The 23,589-nt window shown below is 42.3% G+C and overlaps 2 protein-coding genes across 2 annotated transcripts in view; one reads left to right on the top strand and one right to left on the bottom strand.

Annotated features, from left to right (window-relative positions):
- The window catches only part of pdcd6 (programmed cell death 6), an 80,413-nt gene extending 69,663 nt beyond the window's left edge, over nt 1–10,750 (bottom strand). The window contains exon 1 of the mRNA XM_034171119.1: nt 10,583–10,750. Within this exon, the coding sequence (XP_034027010.1) occupies nt 10,583–10,656 (74 nt within the window). The 5' untranslated portion in view covers nt 10,657–10,750. The remainder of the gene's footprint in view (nt 1–10,582) is intronic.
- A 9,973-nt stretch (nt 10,751–20,723) lies between these two features.
- The window catches only part of rec8b (REC8 meiotic recombination protein b), a 66,735-nt gene continuing 63,869 nt past the window's right edge, over nt 20,724–23,589 (top strand). The window contains exons 1-2 of the mRNA XM_034166464.1: nt 20,724–20,799; nt 20,965–21,033. Coding sequence (XP_034022355.1) covers nt 20,744–20,799; nt 20,965–21,033 — 125 coding nt within the window. The 5' untranslated portion in view covers nt 20,724–20,743. The remainder of the gene's footprint in view (nt 20,800–20,964; nt 21,034–23,589) is intronic.

Genomic DNA, 23,589 nt, shown 5'->3' on the forward strand with positions numbered 1-23,589 from the left:
ATTCGCGTCCATCGCGTCGCACAACATGGACTTTTGTGGCGCCACAACGCGTCCTTCCATAGGGATTACATGGCAACCTCTCGCCGCCGCAGGTCGCGTGGCGTCCAGTGTGAACGTGGCTTGATGGTCTTCAAAGTAAGCTGAAAAGCTAATCCGCTAACGAAAAAGTTAGCTTTGCTAATTAGCAGTTAGCGGAACTGTGCCCACCACTGTCTCCACCAAATTATACCTCAGATGCTGCATTTGTTTCCATGGGATAAAATAAGGTCACACTTTTTGGATGTACCTCGTATGAATGATGGTCCTTGTCAAGGATTTTATATAGTTCATGCTCTTATTTATTTTCTTTAGTTTATGCTTATATTATTATTTTCTTATAGTTTATGCTTATTATTTTTCCTCTGTGAAAAGAGGAGGTTTTAGAAAGAAAGACTTGTCTGCATTCTTCATGATTGAGCAAACTATTTTTCATTTTACATAAGTGCCTTATCCTGCTGTGGGAGCCGCAAGGCTCATGTCGCAGGAATGGAAGGTTCCAGCAGTCACCTTGTCCCGATATCTCCCTCTTGCAGACATGACTCATGTGTAACCTCTCCCGACTGTCCTTGTTTGTTTTTTCTCATGTTGATGAACTAAATAAAAGGCTGGGCCAGAGGAGGGGATTTTTAGGAGAGCTTTGTAGCTGAGCACTTACAAGCTGCTTCATTGTTCTCCTCCTCTGCGCAGAGCAAAAAATATATATATATTTGTCTCTGACTGGTTTCTTTTCAGTGTCTGTGCCTCTCATTTCTTTAAAAACAGGGTGCAAACCCAACAGTCCTCCACCACCCCCATTATTTTCTTCTTCTGATTATAGAAAAACCATGGCTCTGAAATTACCTCAATTCAAGTAACAATAAAATTAAGATCAACTTAAAAGTTCTTTTTTTTGGTAACTTTTGTCATACATACACTCAAAAATATAAATGCAACACTTTTGGTTTTGCTCTCATTTTGTATGAGATGAACTCAAAGATCTAAAACTTTTTCCACATACACAATATCACCATTTCCCTCAAATATTGTTCACAAACCAGTCTAAATCTGTGATAGTGAGCACTTCTCCTTTACTGAGATAATCCATCCCACCTCACAGGTGTGCCATATCAAGATGCTGATTAGACACCATGATTAGTGCACAGGTGTGCCTTAGACTGTCCACAATAAAAGGCCACTCTGAAAGGTGCAGTTTTGTTTTATTGGGGGGGGGATACCAGTCAGTATCTGGTGTGACCACCATTTGCCTCATGCAGTGCAACACATCTCCTTCGCATAGAGTTGATCAGGTTGTCAATTGTGGCCTGTGGAATGTTGGTCCACTCCTCTTCAATGGTTGTGCAAAGTTGCTGGATACTGGCAGGAACTGGTACACGCTGTCGTATACGCCGGTCCAGAGCATCCCAAACATGCTCAATGGGTGACATGTCCGGTGAGAATGCCGGCCATGCAAGAACTGGGACATTTTCGGCTTCCAAGAACTGTGTACAGATCCTTGCAACATGGGGCCGTGCATTATCCTGCTGCAACATGAGGTGATGTTCTTGGATGTATGGCACAACAATGGGCCTCAGGATCTCGTCACGGTATCTCTGTGCATTCAAAATGCCATCAATAAAATGCACCTGTGTTCTTCGTCCATAACAGACGCCTGCCCATACCATAACCCCACCGCCACCATGGGCCACTCGATCCACAACATTGACATCAGAAAACCGCTCACCCACACGACGCCACAGACGCTGTCTGCCATCTGCCCTGGACAGTGTGAACCGGGATTCATCCGTGAAGAGAACACCTCTCCAACGTGCCAAACGCCAGCGAATGTGAGCATTTGCCCACTCAAGTCGGTTACGATGACGAACTGGAGTCAGGTCGAGACCCCGATGAGGACGACGAGCATGCAGATGAGCTTCCCTGAGACGGTTTCTGACAGTTTGTGCAGAAATTCTTTGGTTATGCAAACCTATTGTTTCAGCAGCCGTCCGAGTGGCTGGACTCAGACGATCTTGGAGGTGAACATGCTGGATGTGGAGGTCCTGGGCTGGTGTGGTTACACGTGGTCTGCGGTTGTGAGGCTGATTGGATGTACTGCCAAATTCTCTAACGCCTTTGGAGACGGCTTATGGTAGAGAAATGAACATTCAATACACGAGCAACAGCTCTGGTTGACATTCCTGCATGCCAATTGCACGCTCCCTCAAATCTTGCGACATCTGTGGCATTGTGCTGTGTGATAAAACTGCACCTTTCAGAGTGGCCTTTTATTTTGGAAAGTCTAAGGCACACCTGTGCACTAATCATGGTGTCTAATCAGCATCTTGGTGTGGCACACCTGTGAGGTGGGATGGATTATCTCAGCAAAGGAGAAGTGCTCACTATCACAGATTTAGACTGGTTTGTGAACAATATTTGAGGGAAATGGTGATATTGTGTATGTGGAAAACATTTTAGATCTTTGAGTTCATCTCAAACAAAATGGGAGCAAAACCAAAAGTGTTGCATTTATATTTTTGTTGAGTGTAGATGTAGTTGGCAATCAAGCCTCTGAATGCTTTACTCGCCTTTGACATCTGGTTTGTTGGCAAGATTTTTTTTTTTTTTCCGTTAATTATTCTGAACATGGAACAGTGATCTAGGAATTCTGTTTGTTCAAAGCAGCAACGAAATAAAGCTAATAATAAGTCCCTTAGGCTTCTGCATGTTGATTTAGCACAAGTTTTATTATGGATGCTCTTCCTGACCCAACTCCACATTACATGGAAAATGGGCAGAGGTGGCCTTAAACCAGGAACCTTCAGCTTTCGAAACAAGTGCACTGGCCTCTTGAACACCACCCTTGCCCTTACAAAATCAAGTAAAGTAATAATGCACTGGGGGGTTCTATTTGTTTGTTTTTCTTTGTTAATTGTCAACAGATTACTGGTACAATACAAAAATGGTTAGTAACAAAGGTTGGAAAAACATGAATTTAAACTTTAAAAATAACAACCCTCCACCTCAAAATTTTACAGTGGGCATGCCCCCATACCACTACACTGATGCCTGCCAATTACTTATTGGGATTGGCCACCTATATTATTTGTTTATTTTCCTTTTTTTGAATGATTTTGCCTGCACTACAACTATATGTACAGCTAAATGACAAAAAATGGTTCATTGATAGCAACTGTCAGTATTACACAGAGGAACAATACAATAACTGCATTTCAAGTGATGGGAAACTGTCAATAATCCAATTTAATAGCAGGAGTCTGTACAAAAATTTGGGGAGTATCAAAGACTATTTAAAACAATTTTGTCAACCCTTCAGTATAATTGCCATAACGGAAACATGGCTTACAGAGGGTGATGACACAAACTATGAGCTGGAGGGTTATGAATTTAATCATCTGAATAGATTAAATAGAGGAGGAGGAGTGGCTTTGTGTGTTGACAAAAGGATTAACTACAAAATTAAAGATGAAATGACTGTGGCTGTGGAAAATCTTTTGGAATCCATCACAATTGAAATAGGTATGGAAAAAGGCAAAAATATAATTATTAGCTGCATATATAGAGCTCCTGGCTCTAAAACTGAAGAATTTCAAAACTGGACAGAGAAATTGTTTTCACAGATGGGTAATAAGCAAGTATTTCTTTGTAGAGATATTAACATTGATCTCTTAAACCCGCATCAGCATATAGTAACTGAGGGCTTTATTAACACTATGTACAGTCTAAAGCTATATCCAAAAATTACTAGGCCTTCAAGAATCACTTCACATTCAGCTACTCTCATTGATAATATATTTACAAATGATAGATACCAAAACACTAAGTGGCTTATTAATGATATTAGTGACCATTTACCAATTTTTATAGTAACTGATTTGATGTTTAATAAAAAATGTATTGAGAAAAAATATTGCAAGCGCCTGCAATCTGAAGAAGCTATCACTGCCTTAAAAAATGATTTACTTTTACAGGATTGGAATCCCATTTACAATAGGCAAGATGTGAATTTAGCATATTCCGAATTTGAAAACATATTTCTCAATATATATATAACATAAATTGTCCAATTATACAGTATAATAAAAATAATAACTATAAAGCTAACCCATGGATAACAAAAGGTCTTCAAAAGGCGTGTAAAAAGAAAAATAGGCTATGTATACAGAGAATTCATTAAAAGTAAATCAAGAGAGGCAGAGGTTAAATATAAGGACTATAAAAATAAACAAAACTATTATGCGGAACTGTAAAAAAAAAAAATCATACTTTGGAAAAATACTAAACGATAATAAAAACAATATAAAGGAAACATGGAAAATATTGAATAGTATAGCAAATAAACCCAAATCAAATAACTATCCAACATACTTTACTTATGTCAATGTCAATTTTATTTATATAGCACAACCACAGCAGCTGCCCAAAGTGCTTCACAGTAAAAACAATATCAAAAACCATACCACCAAAACACAGCATTAAAATTCCAAAATATACGAAAACACATAAAACCAGACACACACAGCTTAAATTGTATTAAAAGCCAAAGCATAAAAATGAGTCTCAAGAACAGATTTAAAAGACTCTAGAGATGGAGCAGCTCTGATGTGCAAAGGCAAACTGTTCCAGAGTTTAGGCGCAGCCACCGAAAAAGCCCGATCTTATGACAACAAAGATGAATATAACATGAGCCAAGTAGTGAATAGTTTCAATAAATTTTTTGCTAATGTTGGGCCAGATCTGGCAGCTGAAATCTCACACAGTACATGGGAAAATCAGCAATTAATTGCCAGAAATCCGCACACAATGTTTCTCAGCCCAGTAGATGAAACGGAAATTATTAACATAGTTAGTACATGTAAAAATAAAAAGTCAAAGGATCATAATGAGGTACATAAGTCCTTAGTAAAGCGAATAATCACTGAAATCGCAAAACCATTATCATATATTTTTAACAAATCATTTCAAACTGGGATTGTTCCTAACAGTATGAAAGTGGCAAAGGTGATACTTTTATTCAAATCTGGCAGCAAGCATCTTTTTACTAACTACAGGCCTGTGTCTCTACTGTCACAATTTTCAAAGATACTGGAAAAACTTTACAACAGCAGACTGGATAAATTTATAGATCGACAACTTGCTTGATGAAAGTCAATATGGTTTTAGAGCAAAAAGGTCCACGACACTGGCATTGCTCGATTCCATAGAAGAGATCAATAAACATGTGGACCAAAGGGTAATAGTTGCAGGTTTATTTATTGACTTAAGAAAGGCTTTTGACACAATTGATCACAATATATTATTTCAACAGTTGGAACTATATGGGATCAGAGGAGTTGCTCTGAGCTGGATTAAAAGCTACTTACAAAACCAAAAGCAGTTTGTTAAACTCTGAATACTGTTCTTCATATCTGATCCCTTCATATCGATCCCTAGTAGTTTCTACTGAAATCCAAGCATTATAATGTATTTTTATTTTGTAACATGTTGCAAAATTACTGTTCATTTTAATGAAGAGGACATATTTACCTGGGGGTAAATTCCAGTGTGAATATGATCTTTTCCTTCATTACCACCATGCAGACTAAGTACAGGGGGAAGCGCGCATGCACATGTGATGTTTTGAGATTACCTGTGACCCATTTTACATTAACATCCGTAAGATTTCTTGAAAATCACTCCCAAATCTACCAAATGTTGGTCATAGCATCTGATCCCTTCAATTTCTCCCCCTTAGGAATTGAATTTCTGTATAATTTCCAGACACCATGAATTTTGGCTGTAATTATCACTCAGCCGTGTGTGTGTGTGTGTGTGTGTGTGTGCGCGCGTGTGTGTGTGCGCATTACGCTGCATGGGCCACTAAGTGCGTGGGACACGCGCGCGCGCCTGGCACTGGACAGCTTCGCTCCAAAGTTTGCTGGCAGTTGGCCATGCAGTCCCTCAGAAGGAGTGCCTTTCCAGAAAACGCTCTCTTTTCTTGTTTGCCCACTTCAGGAACACAACACAACTCTGGAAACTGCAATGGTTGGATTATCACATGGAAAATTTTTTTTCTTCTTTTGGATGAGAGGATTCTAACCGCAGGCTGCTGTCCTGGCTTCATGTCCACATCGGCACTGTGAAATACTCTTGGACTGCTGTTGGAGGCAAGATTCATGTTTATTAATGCTGTCACGGCCTGCAACAAGTTCCATGTTATATCTCCTCCAGAGTGCAATGACGCGGTACTGCGCACCATGGAGAGATGCAGCTGCCCGTGTTATGATGGAGACAATAGTTATTATTTACGTCGTCCATGGGAAGGAATGGAGAAATATCTGTACTGTAAGGTCTATTATGGATATAACAGCCTGTTTAGATTTGCGGCTGCTTGCGCACAGTAGCATACGGAGCTTTCTGTTTGATAGCCGTTGTTCACATTCACTGTACACGATAATTCATAATTATTATCGTGATGAAGTGTGCAACATACATTTCAAGAGTTCCTTTGCACTCCAAGGGGGAGGGGTGGACATTATTATACGTGGCAAGTGCAGGTCATACAGGCAGGCATACCATGCCAGATCTATCTCGAGGTTCCCTCGTATGCGCTCAAATTGTTTCGGATCCTGTTTTGCTGCCAAAGGAATATGTAAATTGCGATCAGATGGTCGTCAGATTATACATGGATCGCTGTTGGATAAGTGTCCCATCTCGACCGCGCCCAGAGAGTTTTGAACATGTGCATCACACTCGGGGCCGCCGGCCAATTTTGACCAATTGTGTCGACCTCGGCAGATGCTGCATTGATTGCTCTAACTGACGCTGTTAATTCTTTTAACACAGACACACATACACACACAAAATCCACTCTGCTGTAAGCCGTCTGGATGCATGAAGAACTGTTCAGATGAAAAGCTGACATGATTTTTGGCTGGACTGAGGAACTACACAGTTTTTTTTTCTTTTTTTTAAATGGAAGTCCGAAGTCAGTGCACAGCATCACTGGACTACACGTCACAATTTGGACTTTAGCAGCAGTGGAACACCAAAATGTAAGTCCATTTTCTGTTGTTTATAAATTAATAAAATATCAAATGACAAGGATCTATTTTATTTCAATGAACATACCTCATTGAATGGTATGTTCCAGCTTTCACCTCATGAAATATTCCTACCACTGAACTCAAACATTCATTATTTGTATATTAGAAGGCTCCAAATTATTAATATTTACTACAAATTCACTTCATAATTGGAGCACCGTGCTCATAAAGCGCAAACCTCAGCCAACACTCCAATTCCACAAAATTTTACATTGAAAAAATTTTAAATGTAAATTTTTCAAAGTGGCTTTTCATAAGATAAATTAGATGTGATCAAATGTCAGGAGTATGCATTTAGTTCAAGCACTTGAATCAAAATTTTTTGTGGCGTTATCAGATTTTTTTTTCCAATTTATTCAGTTTCCTAATTCTTTTTCTATTTTCACAGAACATTGGTTATCTCTGCTATGCACAATTTGTCATTGCTTTTTGGCACTGAAAACTGGAAGATAGACAAACAGGCATAAAATTGGAACCTCAATCCATTTTTGGAGGTGTAGATAAATCCATAACAGAAAAATGAGTGAATGAGGCACATATGATTGAGATATAATGCAAAATGTACACCAAATGGTTTTTCAATATTAAGTTCAAATGTCCACAAAATACACAATCTGGATCAGATCCGGATCAAACTGTCAGTCGATAAAGGATACATCCTACATAACGCTCTCAAATATGAAAGAATTTTGATCTTTTCTGACAGACTATTTTTTTTTTAAATGCGTTCAATGTTAAAGATATGGATTTTTCCAATATTCCAAGATTTTTCCTGACTTTGAACTTTGACCCATGAGCTTGAAAATTGAATCAGTTCTTGCCTATCAGGATATGAATCTTCAGTTAAAAAAAAAAAATCATAACGATATATGAAAAACTGTGGGTTCTAGGCTGTTCACAAACAAACAAACAATTAAACAAACAGGGGCCTAAAACATAACCTCCTCCAACTTTGTTGGCAGAAGTAAAGAAAAAAGAATATTTTCTTACCTTGCTTGGACAATTTAGGGACAACTTCAAAGTCAAGTCTGGGAGCAAGCTCTGGTGCTGCGCTTTGCTGCATCCATGATAGCACGAAATGGCCGTGGGTCCTGGCTGAGAATCACCCAGGCAGACAACTGATCGATTCCTGCATTTCCAAAATAACCATCTCCCTGCCACAGCCAGGTGAAACGTGCACGCCCCCTTGGCCTGCTCCAGCTACTGGGGTCCTTCAACAGTGAGGCACTTGTGTGCTGGTTCATCCACAGAGAAATGGGCCACATGGCCAAAATGTTGAAGCTGACGCTCCCTCTCAATGTTAAGTGATACTCTTCATCTTCGTATCTCTTAGTAACCGCTCGTTTGATACAAAAACATTACCGCGGTACCCAAGGATCCTCCAAAGGCACCTAGTACCAAAGATATCCAATCGTCATTTTAGGTCACCAGTTAGTGTCCAAGTCACAACTGTAGAGCAAGACGAGCCCTAAAGATTAGGACCTTCATTCGCCTGCAAAGATCTCAGCATTGTCAAAAACTAGAGTCAACTTGCAACTTAAAGGATTGTTCTAAATTCAGAAGCGCATAGCATCTTTCTGGAAATGGCATCAAACTTGGTTGAGTGCAAAATCTTCAAGCTCTGTCTAACTTTGCATGCTGTGCAAAAAACACAGGCTAACAAGATAGTGGGGAAGTCAAGGTCTATGTATGTAGATCTTGAATTCCCGTTCATCTCATCTAAACAAAGCTAGAGAAGCTTATGATTAGTAGATTTTTAGTTTGATTCTCTCAGACTAGAAAATCAGTAGGGTCTCTTGGGGCAAGGTCCAAGCTGGTTCAGGCGTTCAGCGGAGCGGTTTGCACGGCAGCACAATGCCATCAGTGTGAATGTGAGACATCAATTCAATCAATTTCAATCTTTTTTTTATATAGCGCCAAATCACAACAAACAGTTGCCCCAAGGCGCTTTATATTGTAAGGCAAGGCCATACAATAATTATGTAAAACCTCAACGGTCAAAACGACCCCCTGTGAGCAAGCACTTGGCTACAGTGGGAAGGAAAAACTCCCTTTTAACAGGAAGAAACCTCCAGCAGAACCAGGCTCAGGGAGGGGCAGTCTTCTGCTGGGACTGGTTGGGGCAAAGCATTTTACATCATTGTAAAATGCTTTGAATATTGTATCAAATGTTTTAAAACACTATAGAAATGGAGTCCATTTACAATAGGAAAAAAAAGACACTAATTAGGGAATAACCCTGTTGTGTCTGATGATTTGCGAATGTTCATGCTGGTTATACGGTCGTCGGTCGCAATTTGAGTTATAAAACTCATTCTAATCTAATTCCATCGTTTGCAAGGTTCATTTTTCAGTAGGTAATTTGGTCGCTGAGGCTTACCATCGAGGCAGCGTCACAGGGCGCGAAGTAATCCATCAAATGTGAAACAGTAATTCTGTATCAGAATCCACATCAGTACTTTCGTATGGTAGCTTAAATTCACCTATTTCGGCTGCGGTGGCAGTACGTGACCTTCTCTTGCTTGCAGCTAACAGCACCGTTATGACATCTGTATAGCAGCGTGTGCAATCGGTGTTCTGTCGAATTGTGTGTCTCATCGCATATATCGACAGTTCTGCATCCCGACAATATTGCGCATGCGTGCACATGCGCAGTTGCTCGGAGGGCTGGCCTGTCGACAGGAATGACATCTCGTCAGAACACCAGTCGGCGCGGAGTAATACATCCAAATGTGAAACGGACAAACATTTTGCCACTCTTACCCCGATATTATACGATCTGAAATCTCACACGATTAACCAATCAGATTTGCAGAAAAAATGTACAGTAATTGGATTAGAATGTCTAATAAACAGTTATGGGCGGCCCTGACTTCCTCACCGTCTACTATTAAGATCTTTTTCTGTCCTACTCTGGACTCACTTTGGACTGCAGTGAAATTGATGACTATCATTAGTTGAAGGCCACTGGCAGTGGAACATCAACATGAGGAAAACATTTTTTATGACAGATGAGGTTATGACTGCAGAGTGCTGCTAGCCTGCCTCCCACACTGCACACAACAAAATCACAACTGTTTGGAAAAGAGAAAAAAAAAAACTAAAACCCCACGGAAGAAGACATTTTCTTGAAAACTGGCGCATATAGTTGGACGGTTGTATTTTCCAGTTTGTAAACTCTCTGACTCACTGCGGTAAAAGTGAGCGTGTCGCTGCATTTCAGCACAAACACGACGCAAAGCCACAAAAACTGACGTGGACGTTCGGTAAATCCAGGAAGCCCCACAAATGAAATAACTGAGAAACACTCAGCTTTCTGCTCCACTGCAAAGAGCGGGAAGGTGGAGAGAGTGGAGCCGTGCGGCGGGCTGTGCCGCCGGGGCTCTGCCCTCTTCTCGTCCGTGACCGACAGTGTTCTCTCTCATGCGCACACGCACACACAAACCCGTGTTTTACCCACTCACCTCTGGAAGATATTCCACAGAAAACTCTGGTCCGGAGGGTTGTTAAATCTGTGTGGACTGTAGTGATACGCCATTTTAATCGAGAGTTCTCTGTCAAAATTGCTCAACTCTGCGGACAAACTACGTGCGCGTCGTCCTGCTGTAGTTTTCTGAATCAGCCTCAAACCGACGACGACGCCTCCGCTCACGCACAGAGGGGCGTGGCCAATCAGTCACCACTTCCCATAAGTGAGGTGACGTCACACTTTCATTATATTTTGCACATTTATTTGACTAATTCATTTTCTAAATGTTCTTAGAGAACAAACGTAATTTCTGTAACATATAAACAGAATCTCTTGTGTATTTATTTCATCGTTGCACACATTCAATTCCTTCTAAAATAATAGTGAAACCAACTGGAAGTATTACATATTTTAAAAACAAAGGAAAGTGTTTTTTTTTTACTTTTTTGTGTTAGTTGTGCATTGCAGTGTGCGCTATATGTTGTATGTCTTTTACTGTACATTAGTTGAATAGATAAACTCAATGCATCAAATCGGAAAAAAGACGGATTTTGCTGTGATCATGTGTATGGTGACATACATACACAAAATAACAAAAATTGCCCCAACTTCACTTTTCTTTTTGTTTTTTGTTTTGTTAGTTTGCTTGGAGTTTTTTTTTCTTGCTGATGTTTTTTCGGGGAGTTTTTTGTGTTGTTGTTGTTTTGGGGCGTTGGGGGTGCACTGACTTTTCAATTCATGCAAAGAACATGTTCATTCAAAAAGGTAATAAATCCGTAGAACAAGGGAAAATGTTATTTTGTTTTTGTAATACTTTTGTTGTTGTTGTTCATTCGGCTGCTCCTGGTTTTGTTCAGGGTCGCCACAGCAGATACAGCCAGACCCGCATGGGTAATTGGCACAAGTTTTACGCCAGATGCCCTTCCTGACACAACTCCAGTTTTACCTGGAGAAACACACACAGCCACTGGTGTTCCAAAGAGGTCTCCCATCCAAGTACTAACCAGACCCTGCTCTGCTTCTGAGATCTGACGGGATCAGACTGGCACAGAGCAGATCAGCTGGTTTTGTAATACTTTTGTTTAATTTGTACCTGTATTTATTTCAACCCACTCTCACAGCAGTTCGTGGTGGCATTACCAAAAGTACATTAATCTATATGGGTTTGTGACAAGAGCATGAAAACGGGGTGCTTTTCAAGACGGGATACACTGTGATCCTGAATGTTCAAATTAATTAAAACAAGTAGTGTAAACTCAACATTTGAGAAAATGTTCTACTTAATTATTTCAAGTTTGTGTAACATGGTCTTACTTTTTGAGTAAATTAAACTCAGAATTTTTGATTGACTTGAACTAATTGTATATTAAGTATGCTAAACTTCAAAGTTTAAGTTAAACACAACTTAAAAGAATTAAGTAAGTATATATGAAAATATTTGAGGTGACGTAATGAACCCTTTAGCAGGGGTGGTGGCCAAGTGGTTAGTGCGCTTGGTTTCAGTGCAGTAGGTTCCTGGTTCAAACCCTGCCAGATTCTTCCATGTAATATGGAGTTGCATCAGGAAGGGTATCCGGTGTAAAACTTGTGCCAGCTCAACATATCAGATCCACTTTACATCTGCTAGCGACCCCATGTAAAAAAAAAAAACAAGGAAGCAGCCGAAAAGACTTAGTGACATTTTAATTTAATTGTAATCATAAAGTACAAGTAGCATTTAATTGAAACTTTTAAGTTCTGGGAACAAATGACTTTTAAGTTTATGGACTCAAAAATTTTGTGGCAACTGATTGCCTCACTATTCTTGAGTTCTGATAACTTGTTTGGATTTACAGTGTATGATTTAATTTCATGACGAGGGCACGGAATGTGGGGTGAGGAGGGGGGTATGGAGGGATTATGAGTACGATAAGGGGAGGGGACACACTTATGCTATGGTGATGTTAGAGTTAAGAGAAGGGAGAAGATTATAAATAGCAAAATTAAAAAAAAACATGTCACGACAATGGGTCGCTTTTCATGACCAGGGCACGAAAAAAACATGCGACTAGGCTCATTTAGGCCCTTGCTTTTGATACAGTACAATACACAAATCACAAATTGCTTTTACTACAGCACCGACTGGTATGTTAACAACTATCCAGCATCAGGGTTCATGTACACTAACTATAATCCTAACCTTAAACTAAGCCCAAAACCTAATCCTAAATTTTGATCTTAAAATTCATTAATTGCCCCTTGTACAGCTTTGATGACATGATGACCCTCTTTATCTCACAATAATTACAGTGGTTTCTTGCTAGATGAGGTACATAGTGGCAGAATACTGTACTGTATCAATAGCCACTTTGCTGTTTATATGCAAGTTCATGTATGTATGTATTCTCCCTTGTTTCACTCAGGGTGGCCACAGCAAATTTAAGGTGGAGCTGCATGTTGATTTGGCGCAGGTTTTACACCGTGTGCCCTTCCGTGTGCAACTCCCTGTTACATGGACAGTGGGAAGAGGTGGCCTTCAACTGGGAATCAACCTACAGCTCTGAAAGCAAGCGCGTTTAACTGCATGGCCACCACTGCTCCCACAAGAAGTACATATGTTATGCCATAAATTGTTGCTGGCAATAATATGTAAAATTAAAAATTATATAATGTAATTTTCTGAAAAAAATAATTAGATCTATCTATCTATCTACAATAAAAATTACAGACTTCTCCATTCTTTGTAAATGGGAAAACTTGCAAAATCGACAGTGGATCAAATAGTTATTTGTCTTACTGTATATTGTCATATGCAGCATTTTATGTGGCAGACAATTTATGTCGTCAGCCTTGTTGTCAAAAGTGTGATGACACAGACCCACAACAGGGGGCGTAAATGAATGGTCAATGGAAATACGAAGTAACAATTTAATGTTGTGAAATGTGCACAACGGATACAGATACAATTCAATACTACGGTCAATTATAAAGTTGGTGTCGTGTGGGCAGGCTCGAGGATAGGAGACGCCCGTCCAGAGAAGAGTCGGGACCCACACGATTTCCACCGCCAACGGATCTGGAACACCCCGGAGCTGCCAAGTCCTGAGTCCCCAGGTGGCCACCGTCTCCCGCTGTCAGATTGGGTACTGCTGGCAGGAAACAGAAACAGTCAAGAGTGGGTGTGTGTGCACACACCCAGTAAAACAGTCAGCAGATTATTCCTGGTGGAGGGAGAAAACACCACCTCCTTATCTCACTACTTCCTCCGGTTATCCGTGCAGACTCCACTTAACAAGTGTAAGAGTGAAGAGTGGAGAACGCCAACTCTTACTACTCCCTCCAACTCGGCAGTCAGTGGAGAAGCTGCAAACTCAAAAGGTACAATAGCTACCAGCTCAGATGTGAAAGACGTCACAACTTAACTTAGCTGAGTCAATAATTACGGCTGAGTGTCTACCTGAATGGTTTAGACGATTTCTCGGCAGAGATGTGGTGTCTTCTCCCGGCCTTTACGGGTGAAGTGTGATGAAGGTGATGAGTGACAGCTGTCAATTCCAGTTCCTGGCAGCGAAGGCACCCTCTGGTGCCTGAAGCCAGCCTTCAGGCAGGGCGCCCTCTGGCGTTGGGCCAGCAGTACCTCCTCTTCGGGCGGCCCACACAACAGGACCCCCCCCCCTCAATGGGCACCTCCTGGCGCCCGACCCGGCTTGTCGGGGTGACGGTCGTAGAAGTCGGCCAGCAGGGCCGGGTCCAGGTTGAAGCTCCGCTTCACCCAGGAGCGTTCCTCGGGTCCGTACCCCTCCCAGTCCACCAGATATTGGAATCCCCGGCCCAGTTGATGAATGTCCAGGAGCCTGCGGACGGTCCACGCAGGCTCTCCATCGATGATACGGGCAGGAGGCGGCACTGGTCCAGGAGTGCAGAGGGTGGAGGACTGACAAGGCTTGATCCGGGACACATGGAAGACTGGATGTATCCGCAGTGAAGCTGGCAGCCTCAGCTTCACTGCGGCCGGACTGAGGACTTTGGTGATTGTGAACGGTCCAATGTATCTGTCCTTCAGTTTTTGTGACTCGACCTGCAGAGGGATGTCCTTGGTTGACAGCCATACCTCCTGCCTGGTATGCAGGAGCTGGTATGCAGGAGCCGGGGTATGCCGGCGGTTTGCATGGTCCTTAGCCCTCGTCCGGGCTTTCAGCAGGGCAGAGCGGGCTGTGCGCCACACCCGACGGCACCTCCTGAGGTGGGCCTGGACCGAGGGGACCTCGACCTCTCCCTCTATGGCTGGGAACAATGGGGGCTGATACCCCAAACATGCCTCAAAGGGGGAGAGGCCGGTAGCCGAGGAGATCTGACTATTATGGGCGTACTCGATCCAGGCCAGATGTTGACTCCAAGCCGTCGGGTGCGCAGCAGTTACACACCGCAGGGCCTGCTCCAGATCTTGATTCGCCCACTCTGCCTGTCCATTGGTCTGAGGGTGGTACCCGGACGAGAGGCTCACGGTGGCCCCCAGTTCCCTACAGAAACTCCTCCAGACTTGCAAGGAGAACTGGGGACCACGATCCAAGACTATGTTCGTGGGGATACCATGCAGACGCACGACGTGGTGGACCAGGAGGTCTGCAGTCTCCTGGGCCGTCGGGAGCTTCGGGAGGGCCACGAAGTGGGCCGCCTTGGAGAACCGGTCGACTATCGTCAGGATGGTTGTCATTCCCTGGGAGACAGGGAGACCCGTGACAAAGTCCAGGCCTATGTGGGACCAGGGGCGACGAGACACTGGCAGCGGCTGGAGGAGTCCTTGGGCCTTTCTATGTTCAGCCTTGCCCCTGGCGCAAGTGGTGCAGGCCTGGACGTACTCCCGGATATCGGTTTCCAGTGACGCCCACCAGAAGCGCTGCCGGACCACTGCCATGGTTCTTCGCACCCCTGGGTGGCAGGAGAGCTTGGAACCGTGACAGAAGTCCAAGACCGCAGCCCTGGCCTCTGGTGGAACGTATAGCCTGTTTTTAGGTCCATCTCCGGGGTCCAGGTGTCGTGTCAGGGCCTCCCGGACGGTCTTCTCCACGTCCCAGGTGAGGGTTGCGACGACAGTGGACTCGGGGATGATGGTGTCTGGTGGATCCGACAGCTCTGGCTTGACCTCCTCTTCATGCACCCGGGACAGTGCATCGGACCGTTGGTTCTTGGTCCCGGGGCAATACGTGATCTGGAAGTCAAACCGACCAAAGAACAGTGACCAACGGGCTTGCCTGGGGTTCAGACGCTTAGCGGTCCGGATGTATTCCAGGTTCTGATGGTCCGTGAAAACTGTGAAGGGGACTGTGGCTCCCTCCAGAAGGTGTCTCCACTCCTCAAGAGCCTCTTTCACTGCCAGAAGTTCCCGATTGCCGACGTCATAGTTCCTTTCAGCCGGGGTCAACCTGCAGGAATAGTAGGCACAAGGATGGAGAACCTTATCGGACTCCCCACTCTGGGACAGCACGGCTCCTATCCCTGAGTCAAAGGCATCCACTTCGACTATAAACTGGCGATCAGGGTCAGGCTGCACCAGAACTGGTGCAGTCGAGAACTGATGTTTTAACTCCTTAAATGCGGCTTCGCACCGATCCAACCAGGTGAAAGGGACTTTAGTGGAGGTCAGGGCTGTCAGGGGGCTAACAACCTGACTGTAGCCCTTAATGAACCTCCGATAGAAATTTGCAAAACCGAGGAACTGTTGCAGTTTCCTACTGCTTGTTGGTTGGGGCCAATCTCTCACCGCCGCAACCTTGGCCGGATCAGGGGTGACGGAGTTGGAGGAGATAATGAACCCCAGGAAGGACAAAGAAATGCGATGGAATTCACACTTCTCGCCCTTCACGAACAGCCGGTTCTCCAACAACCGCTGCAGGACCTGACGTACATGCTTAACATGGGTCTCAGGATCTGGGGAGAAGATGAGAATATCATCAAGATATGAGAAGACGAACCGATGCAGGAAGTCCCGCGAGACGTCATTAACCAAAGCTTGGAACGTCGCGGGCGCATTGGTGAGGCCAAACGGCATGACCAGGTACTCAAAATGATCTAAGGGGGTGTTAAATGCCGTCTTCCACTCATCTCCCTTCCAGATCCGAACCAGGTGATACGCATTTCTAAGATCCAACTTAGAAAACTTAGAAAACACCACCTCCTTATCTCACTACTTCCTCCGGTTATCCGTGCAGACTCCACTTAACAAGGGTAAGAGTGAAGAGGAGAACACCAACTCTTACCACTCCCTCCAACTCGGCAGTCAGTGGAGAAGCTGCAAACTCAAAAGGTACAATAGCTACCAGCTCAGATGTGAAAGACGTCACAACTTAACTTAGCTGAGTCAATAATTATGGCTGAGTGTCTACCTGAATGGTTTAGACGATTTCTCGGCAGAGATGTGGTGTCTTCTCCCGGCCTTTATGGGTGAGGTGTGATGAAGGTGATGAGTGACAGCTGTCAATTCCAGTTCCTGGCAGCGACTGCGCCCTCTGGTGCCTGAAGCCCGCCTTCAGGCAGGGCGCCCTCTGGCATTGGGCCAGCAGTACCTCCTCTTTGGGCGGCCCACACAACAAGCCTCTGCCCTCCAAAGACATTGGAACACTTGGTATTTCACACATTTTTAATTTGTTTATGCCATTTAGAAAAAAAAATCAAAAAAATAAAAATTTCTAAAATTACCTTCCTTAAATTCAAACTGAACGTAACTCTACAACTTGATATAAATTAATTAAAAATATAAAAGCCAAGACGATGGGTTGCATAAGTAATGGAATGCGTTGGGAAAACACCTGTAAATAACCAGTTTTATTGCCATTTTTCTTCAGACAAGTCAGGGGATGGATACATGAACATTTCCAAGTCACTGAATATGTCTTGAACTTTATTTACATCAGTTATGAAGAAATACAAACAGTATGGCACTCTATGGTAAATCTGTGTGGAGTAGACAGTTCTCAAAAACTGAGTGACTGTGCAAGAAGGAGAAGAATAAGGAAAGACACCAAGACACCCAGACAACCCAGAAGAGGTTACAGGCTTCTCTGGCTATGATTGGAGAAACTGTAGAGAATAGAAGATGGTTTTCTTTCACCAAAACATTAAATCTAGGCTTGAATCTCAGATGTACCTTCTGGCAAACTGTAGCTGAACTTTCAGGTCTTCTTTTTAAGAAAATTCTCCTCTATACCACTTCATCATGAAGCTGTATAACTGGGGATGCAAAATGGAAAACATGCACTATGTACAGTTACCTCTTACTTTTAAACTCCGACAACACTGAAATGATGGTTCTTGGTTCAGAGAGACATCAACATTAATTTGACCAGTTAATGCTTAGCCTAGGCCCATGTGCCATACATCACACTGACAAAGTGAGGAACGTTGGGGTAATTTTTGATCCTATGTTGTCCTTTGACCTCCACATTAGAGATATTACAAGGACTGCTTTCTTCCACCTGCGAAAAATAGTGAAGATTCGTCCCATCCTGTCTATGGCTGATGGTAAGACCCTGATTCATGCGTTTGTCTCTTCTAGGTTGGACTACTGCAATATTATATTTTCTGGTTTACCACAGTCCAGCATTAGGTATCTCCAACTGGTTCAAAATGCTGCTGCCAGACTCTTGACAGGAAGCAGAAAGTTTGACCACATTACACCCATTTTGGCATCTCTTCACTGGCTTCCTGTCCCAGTGAGATCAGATTTTAAGGTTCTGCTACTAACCTATAAAATTGTTCACAGACTGGCACCTCCCTATAGCTGACCTAATTAAACCCTACATACCGGCCAGGGCTCTACGTTCTCAGGGTGCAGGACTACTTTGTGTCCCTAGGGTGAATAAGAAGTCTGCGGGTCATAGAGCTTTCTCTTATCGTGCTCCTGTTCTGTATAATGATCTCCCCGTGTCAATAAAACAGTCAGATTCTGTAGAGACTTTCACTTAAGGCGCACTTCTTTTCCCTCTTGTGTGGCTAGCATACTGGCATAGCATAGTACTATGCTTCCTATCCTTTTAAGTTAATTTTATTAGTAAACGGATCAGATCTCGCCCTCAAATTTATCTAAATTCTGGGTCTGTTAGTGGAGCTTAGGGCTAGCGGCCAGCGATCACTACTGATGGATTTTACCTTAGGTGTAGTTTTTCTGGACAAATGATTCTGCTTTTTTCTCTCTGTCTGAGGTGCGGCTGATGTCACAATGTCATGTGCTGGGTTCAGTGACTGCACAATTTCTGAAATGGTTGTGGAATGTGGAACAGACTCTGCCGCAGGAACAGGCCCACTGAATGGAATGATGGATGACCCCTGCCTGTGGAAAGGACGACTGCATGGACTTCTCATCAAACTCACCTTTTGTTGTTTATGTTCTGTATTGTAAAACTTTGCAAAATCTTGTAACTGTTAGAATGACCTGAGCAGTGGGTCACCCCTCTGAGTCTGTGCTTGCTCTACTTGAGGCAGCTTTGTTGTGATTTGGTGCTATATAAACTAAATAAATTGAAAAATGAATTGAAATTGAATTCCTGTGAATTTTGGCAGCTAGCTGTTATATTTCAAGAATTGTGGCCTTGTGAAGTACCTAAGTGAATGACAGCCATCAGATGAAGGCCTAAACCTACCCCTGTATAATAGAGTGTAAAGAATTATTTGTGAATTATTATTGAAAAAAACTGTTTCTTACCTTCCTTTGGGACCAAATGGCACATAGAGACGAACTATGATGCAAATCAAAAGTGTTGCTGCTGGAACCTTTTTTGATATTGGTTGATTTGACATGGAAATACCCTGTTTGTTTGTTGTTGTTGTTTTTTTTAATCATTTACATGTATTTTCCTTAAAATATTTATGTTGAAAGTGACAACAGAAAATTGCAATATGCAGGATGTTTTTAATGTTGTTGTTTTTTAATTTGTAAATATAAACAGTGTTGTTAATATGCATTTACCTACATTGCTTGTTTGTTTATTAGATTTCAGTTTATATTTTTCTTACTTTGGACCTGTGTAAAGTATTCCTTTATTTCTGATTAATTCTATTGTTTGTTATTCAACATGTTTAAAAAAACATGCGTATTTGGGGTCTGCTCCTTTCTCTGCCCCTGACCAAGGCAGCGTCTCTACATCTGGAGTTGGTCCCCAGGCGCCAGACTGTGGCTGCCCACTGCTCCTAGTGGTTGGATTGTATATACATCCATTCCTATATTTAAGGCCTGCAATGCACTCTAAAACGTTGGGATGAAGGCAGTTTATTGTAAATATTAGGATTAAATAATCACTTTTACAGCCAGTTTTCTTGAATACAAATCGGGGTGGATGCATGAACATTTCCAAGTCACTGAATATGTCTTGGCCTTCATTTACAGCAGTCACTAAGAAATACAAACAGTATGGTGCTGTGTGGTAAATCTGTGTCATGTAGGCAGTTCTCATAAAATTGAGTGACCATGTTGGAAGTAGACCTGTGAGGGAAACTACCAAGGCCACCTCTGCCTATTCTCCATGGAATGCAGAGTTGTGTCAGGACGAGCATCCCGCATAAAACTTGTGCCAAATCTACGTATATCATATCTGCTGTGGTGAAACCAAATGAAAAAGGGGAAAAGCCAAAATAACTTACTATATATAAAGTGTGGAACCAGGTGAGATAAATGAAGAATAATGCATCATTTAAATCCCATGTGTTTGTCTTATTACTTCTGATTATATTTTTAAAATAAAATATTTTATGTCGTTTTAAGCTTTATTAGAAAATTCAAAATGAAAGACTTTTTAAAATAATCCCTCATGGCCCATCAGCAGTAACTTTGTGACCCACCAGGGGGATGCAGTCCACACTTTTGGAAGCATTGCACTGATTTCATGCTGGTGTACAATGTAGGAGAACAAAAATCAAAGTATATGCAATATTCCATAGCCTTTATTATCACGCATGATATTTCCCCCTCCCCCACCCCTTGTGTAGTCCTATGTATTTGACGCACCTCTGGAAATTAAGTTTTTTCCTGCAGGACTTGAACGCATCATGAATTTTACGCGATTTAACGCGGGAAAACAGCGCGCTTAGTGAGCCATTTCACAGCAGAGGAGTTTATTGTTTATACATTTTATTTATCTGTTTTCCTTCACGAGCCTTTTGGATTGGTTTATAAACAGTGTAAAAAATGTTTTTTTACCCAAATGTCCTCCACCGCCATACTGGCTGTTTTTCCACAATTTGGTGAGTTAAAAATTATTGGGTAGCTAGCAGCTACAAAGCTAACTACTCTGAGGACTTATATTAGTTAATGTGACTGGTTTAGTTAGTGGGTTAACTGCATGATAAACTATTTTTGCCAGCTGAAGTTTATACCGCTGAGTCTTGTTATGTATTTTTGGTGTTTAGGTTAGCAGCTACCAGAGGTGTCCGAGTCACACGCAGAGAGCTTCTCAAAGTCAATGTCAGAAGAACATGGTAAGAAGAACATCCACACACACAAAAAAGGGTTGCAACTGACCTGATTTTTATTTATTTATTTTTATTTTCTGATTCACATTATTTTGTGATAGTATTTGTTTTGTTCTGTTTGGGGGGGAAAAAGCTGACAGAATTCACTGTGATCCTGACATATATTATTTTGGTATTCTCAAGGTCGGGCATTTAACCTGGAGGGGCAAGTATTCTCTGTGAAAACATCGCCGAGCTCAATACAAATACATGTAATTTGTTCACTTTTCACCGAGTGTGTTGTCACCGAACGGCCATTCATGGAAGTATAAAAATTCTTGCCTTAAGATTGGCCATTTCGCCAGTGACGTGGGCGCCGACCTCGAGAATTATATAACGCCTAAACAGATCCTTGTCATTTGATTGGTGGTTTGTATGTCACATGACTTGGATTATGGCATCCCAACACAAATGGGATGCCATTTGTGTTGCAGTGCATTTAGAGTGCCATGTGGTTCCATTTAGAGTGCAAATTTGGTTCCATACGTTGGTTACCATTGCACTCTGCACACACACCTACACACGCACGTGTGCGCATGCACACACAAAACATCCACTGCGTTGTAAGCCACTGAGTCTTTTTTTTTTTTTTGGTGGTACACGCATGCACAAGTGCTGTCCCGGTTGTGTGAGCACACGCACACGGGACAACAACACAAGTGGGACAACGATTTGATTGAGCTAAATGACGGTGCTAGTTCTTGTAACACCACACACACACACACACACACACACACACAAAATCCACTCCACTGTAAACCGTCTAGATCAGGGGTGGCCAGTAGTCCGTGGGCTAGGGTGGGTTACCGTGCAACCCCCCCCAGGACTCATCGCCATTGGTGTTTTTTGATGCTCTAGGGTATATAAAAGAAGACTAAAGATGTTAACAGTGAAAATTTTGGGATGCAACCACCCTTCTGATAGAAATTCTAGAGTAACCCTCAAGAGATTACCCAAAAATGTGTGTTTTTTAAACCTAACATTGTAGCTTTCTCATACCTTTATTGTTAACAGCAGAAAAAAAATGTTGATTTGCCTCTATGTGGACACCTTTTGGATGTACACAACAACAAACTAAATTTAAAAATCTCATCTGCTTAAGACACAGTAGCTGTTTTACAAGATACTGTCTATTCGTTAACTTATAGTTGCAGTTTTGACAAAAATATAACCCAAAAGTTTTTTGGCAGCTACTTGTACCTACAATTTGGGATTTTATTGACTTTAGGTCTTGAGTACAATGTCTTGGGAACAATTTAAGCCATCAATGACTTTCCTGTGATGTATTTTGACACATTTACAGCCAATATGCAAACCACACCCCCATTCTGGTTTTTACAGTAAACTATTATCATATCACAAATAAGCCTATTTAGGTGAATTCTGGTATAAACTTTTTATTACTGCTGTTCTGATCATTTTATAAATGACAAAACCATTCAAATGAAAAGCATTTATCAACAGATTAAATATGGCTGCCATGTAAATACAGATTATTTCTTATATTGACAATAGCTTTTAATAGACAGAGGTTCTGTGTATGCAATATCAGATGTTTTACATCCTGACAGTAGAGCATTGTGTTTGCATCTCTTACTCTAAACACTATGCTGCCCACAATTAAAGTGAATACAGCTGCATAAAAGGTTACTGAACAAAATGCTATGGTAACTATAAAAAATAGAACATAATTATTATTCAGTAGTTACACATATGAATAAAAGCATGACTTGGGAAAAACTACATTAATCATAAAGTCATCATATGCCTCTTCTTGTGCCTGGTAAATATCTTCATCAGAGTCACTAGTGTTTTCATCAATATAAATGTCTACAAGACTTTTAGGCAGTATTTTTTGTAATGTAAAGAGGAGCGGAGAAATTCCCGCGTCGGGATGGAGGCGCAGGGCACAGAACAAAAAGCAACGCCGTGATGAAGCCTCACAGGACATGTTGTGGCATGTCCAGCTCGTCCACAATTTCTCGGATAGTCACACGACTGAAAAGCCACCAAAAGCCGTCTGAATTTTCTGAATGGTGCAAGAGCTGGGCATGTTAGGGCTTGTCCTGTGAGACCAACACGGAGGTGCTTTCATCCCGCGCCATGAGCGGCTCCGTGGCGAATTTCTCCGCTCCTCTTTCCATTACAAAAACTCTTGTAACAGTGGAATGTGCCGAAAAAGTGCTATATCCAGCTGTCTTGCCATTTCTCTGGTAGTCAGACGACGTCCCGGATCAACAAAGCGTTCACTTTGGAAATGATCTGGTCGATCGCCGCTCGGTGTGCGGCACGCCATCCGCCGCTGTGGGCCATCTTTAATCCAGTTGTAATTGTCCTTAATCTGTGTGATCCCCATAAGATCTTCACCGAAAGCCATCAGAATTTTCCAAATGGTTTCCACTTGGCTGTCTCTCACACTTTCTGAAAAAATTTTGATGAAGCAAAGCGGCAGTCGATCAGCCAATTTCCTGACAATGAAAATCCGACGAGGGGGCTGGACCACTCCTCCCACAAGGCGTGCTC

This window comes from Thalassophryne amazonica, chromosome 1, assembly GCF_902500255.1.
Source record: "Thalassophryne amazonica chromosome 1, fThaAma1.1, whole genome shotgun sequence".
NCBI classification, from domain to species: Eukaryota; Metazoa; Chordata; class Actinopteri; order Batrachoidiformes; family Batrachoididae; genus Thalassophryne; species Thalassophryne amazonica.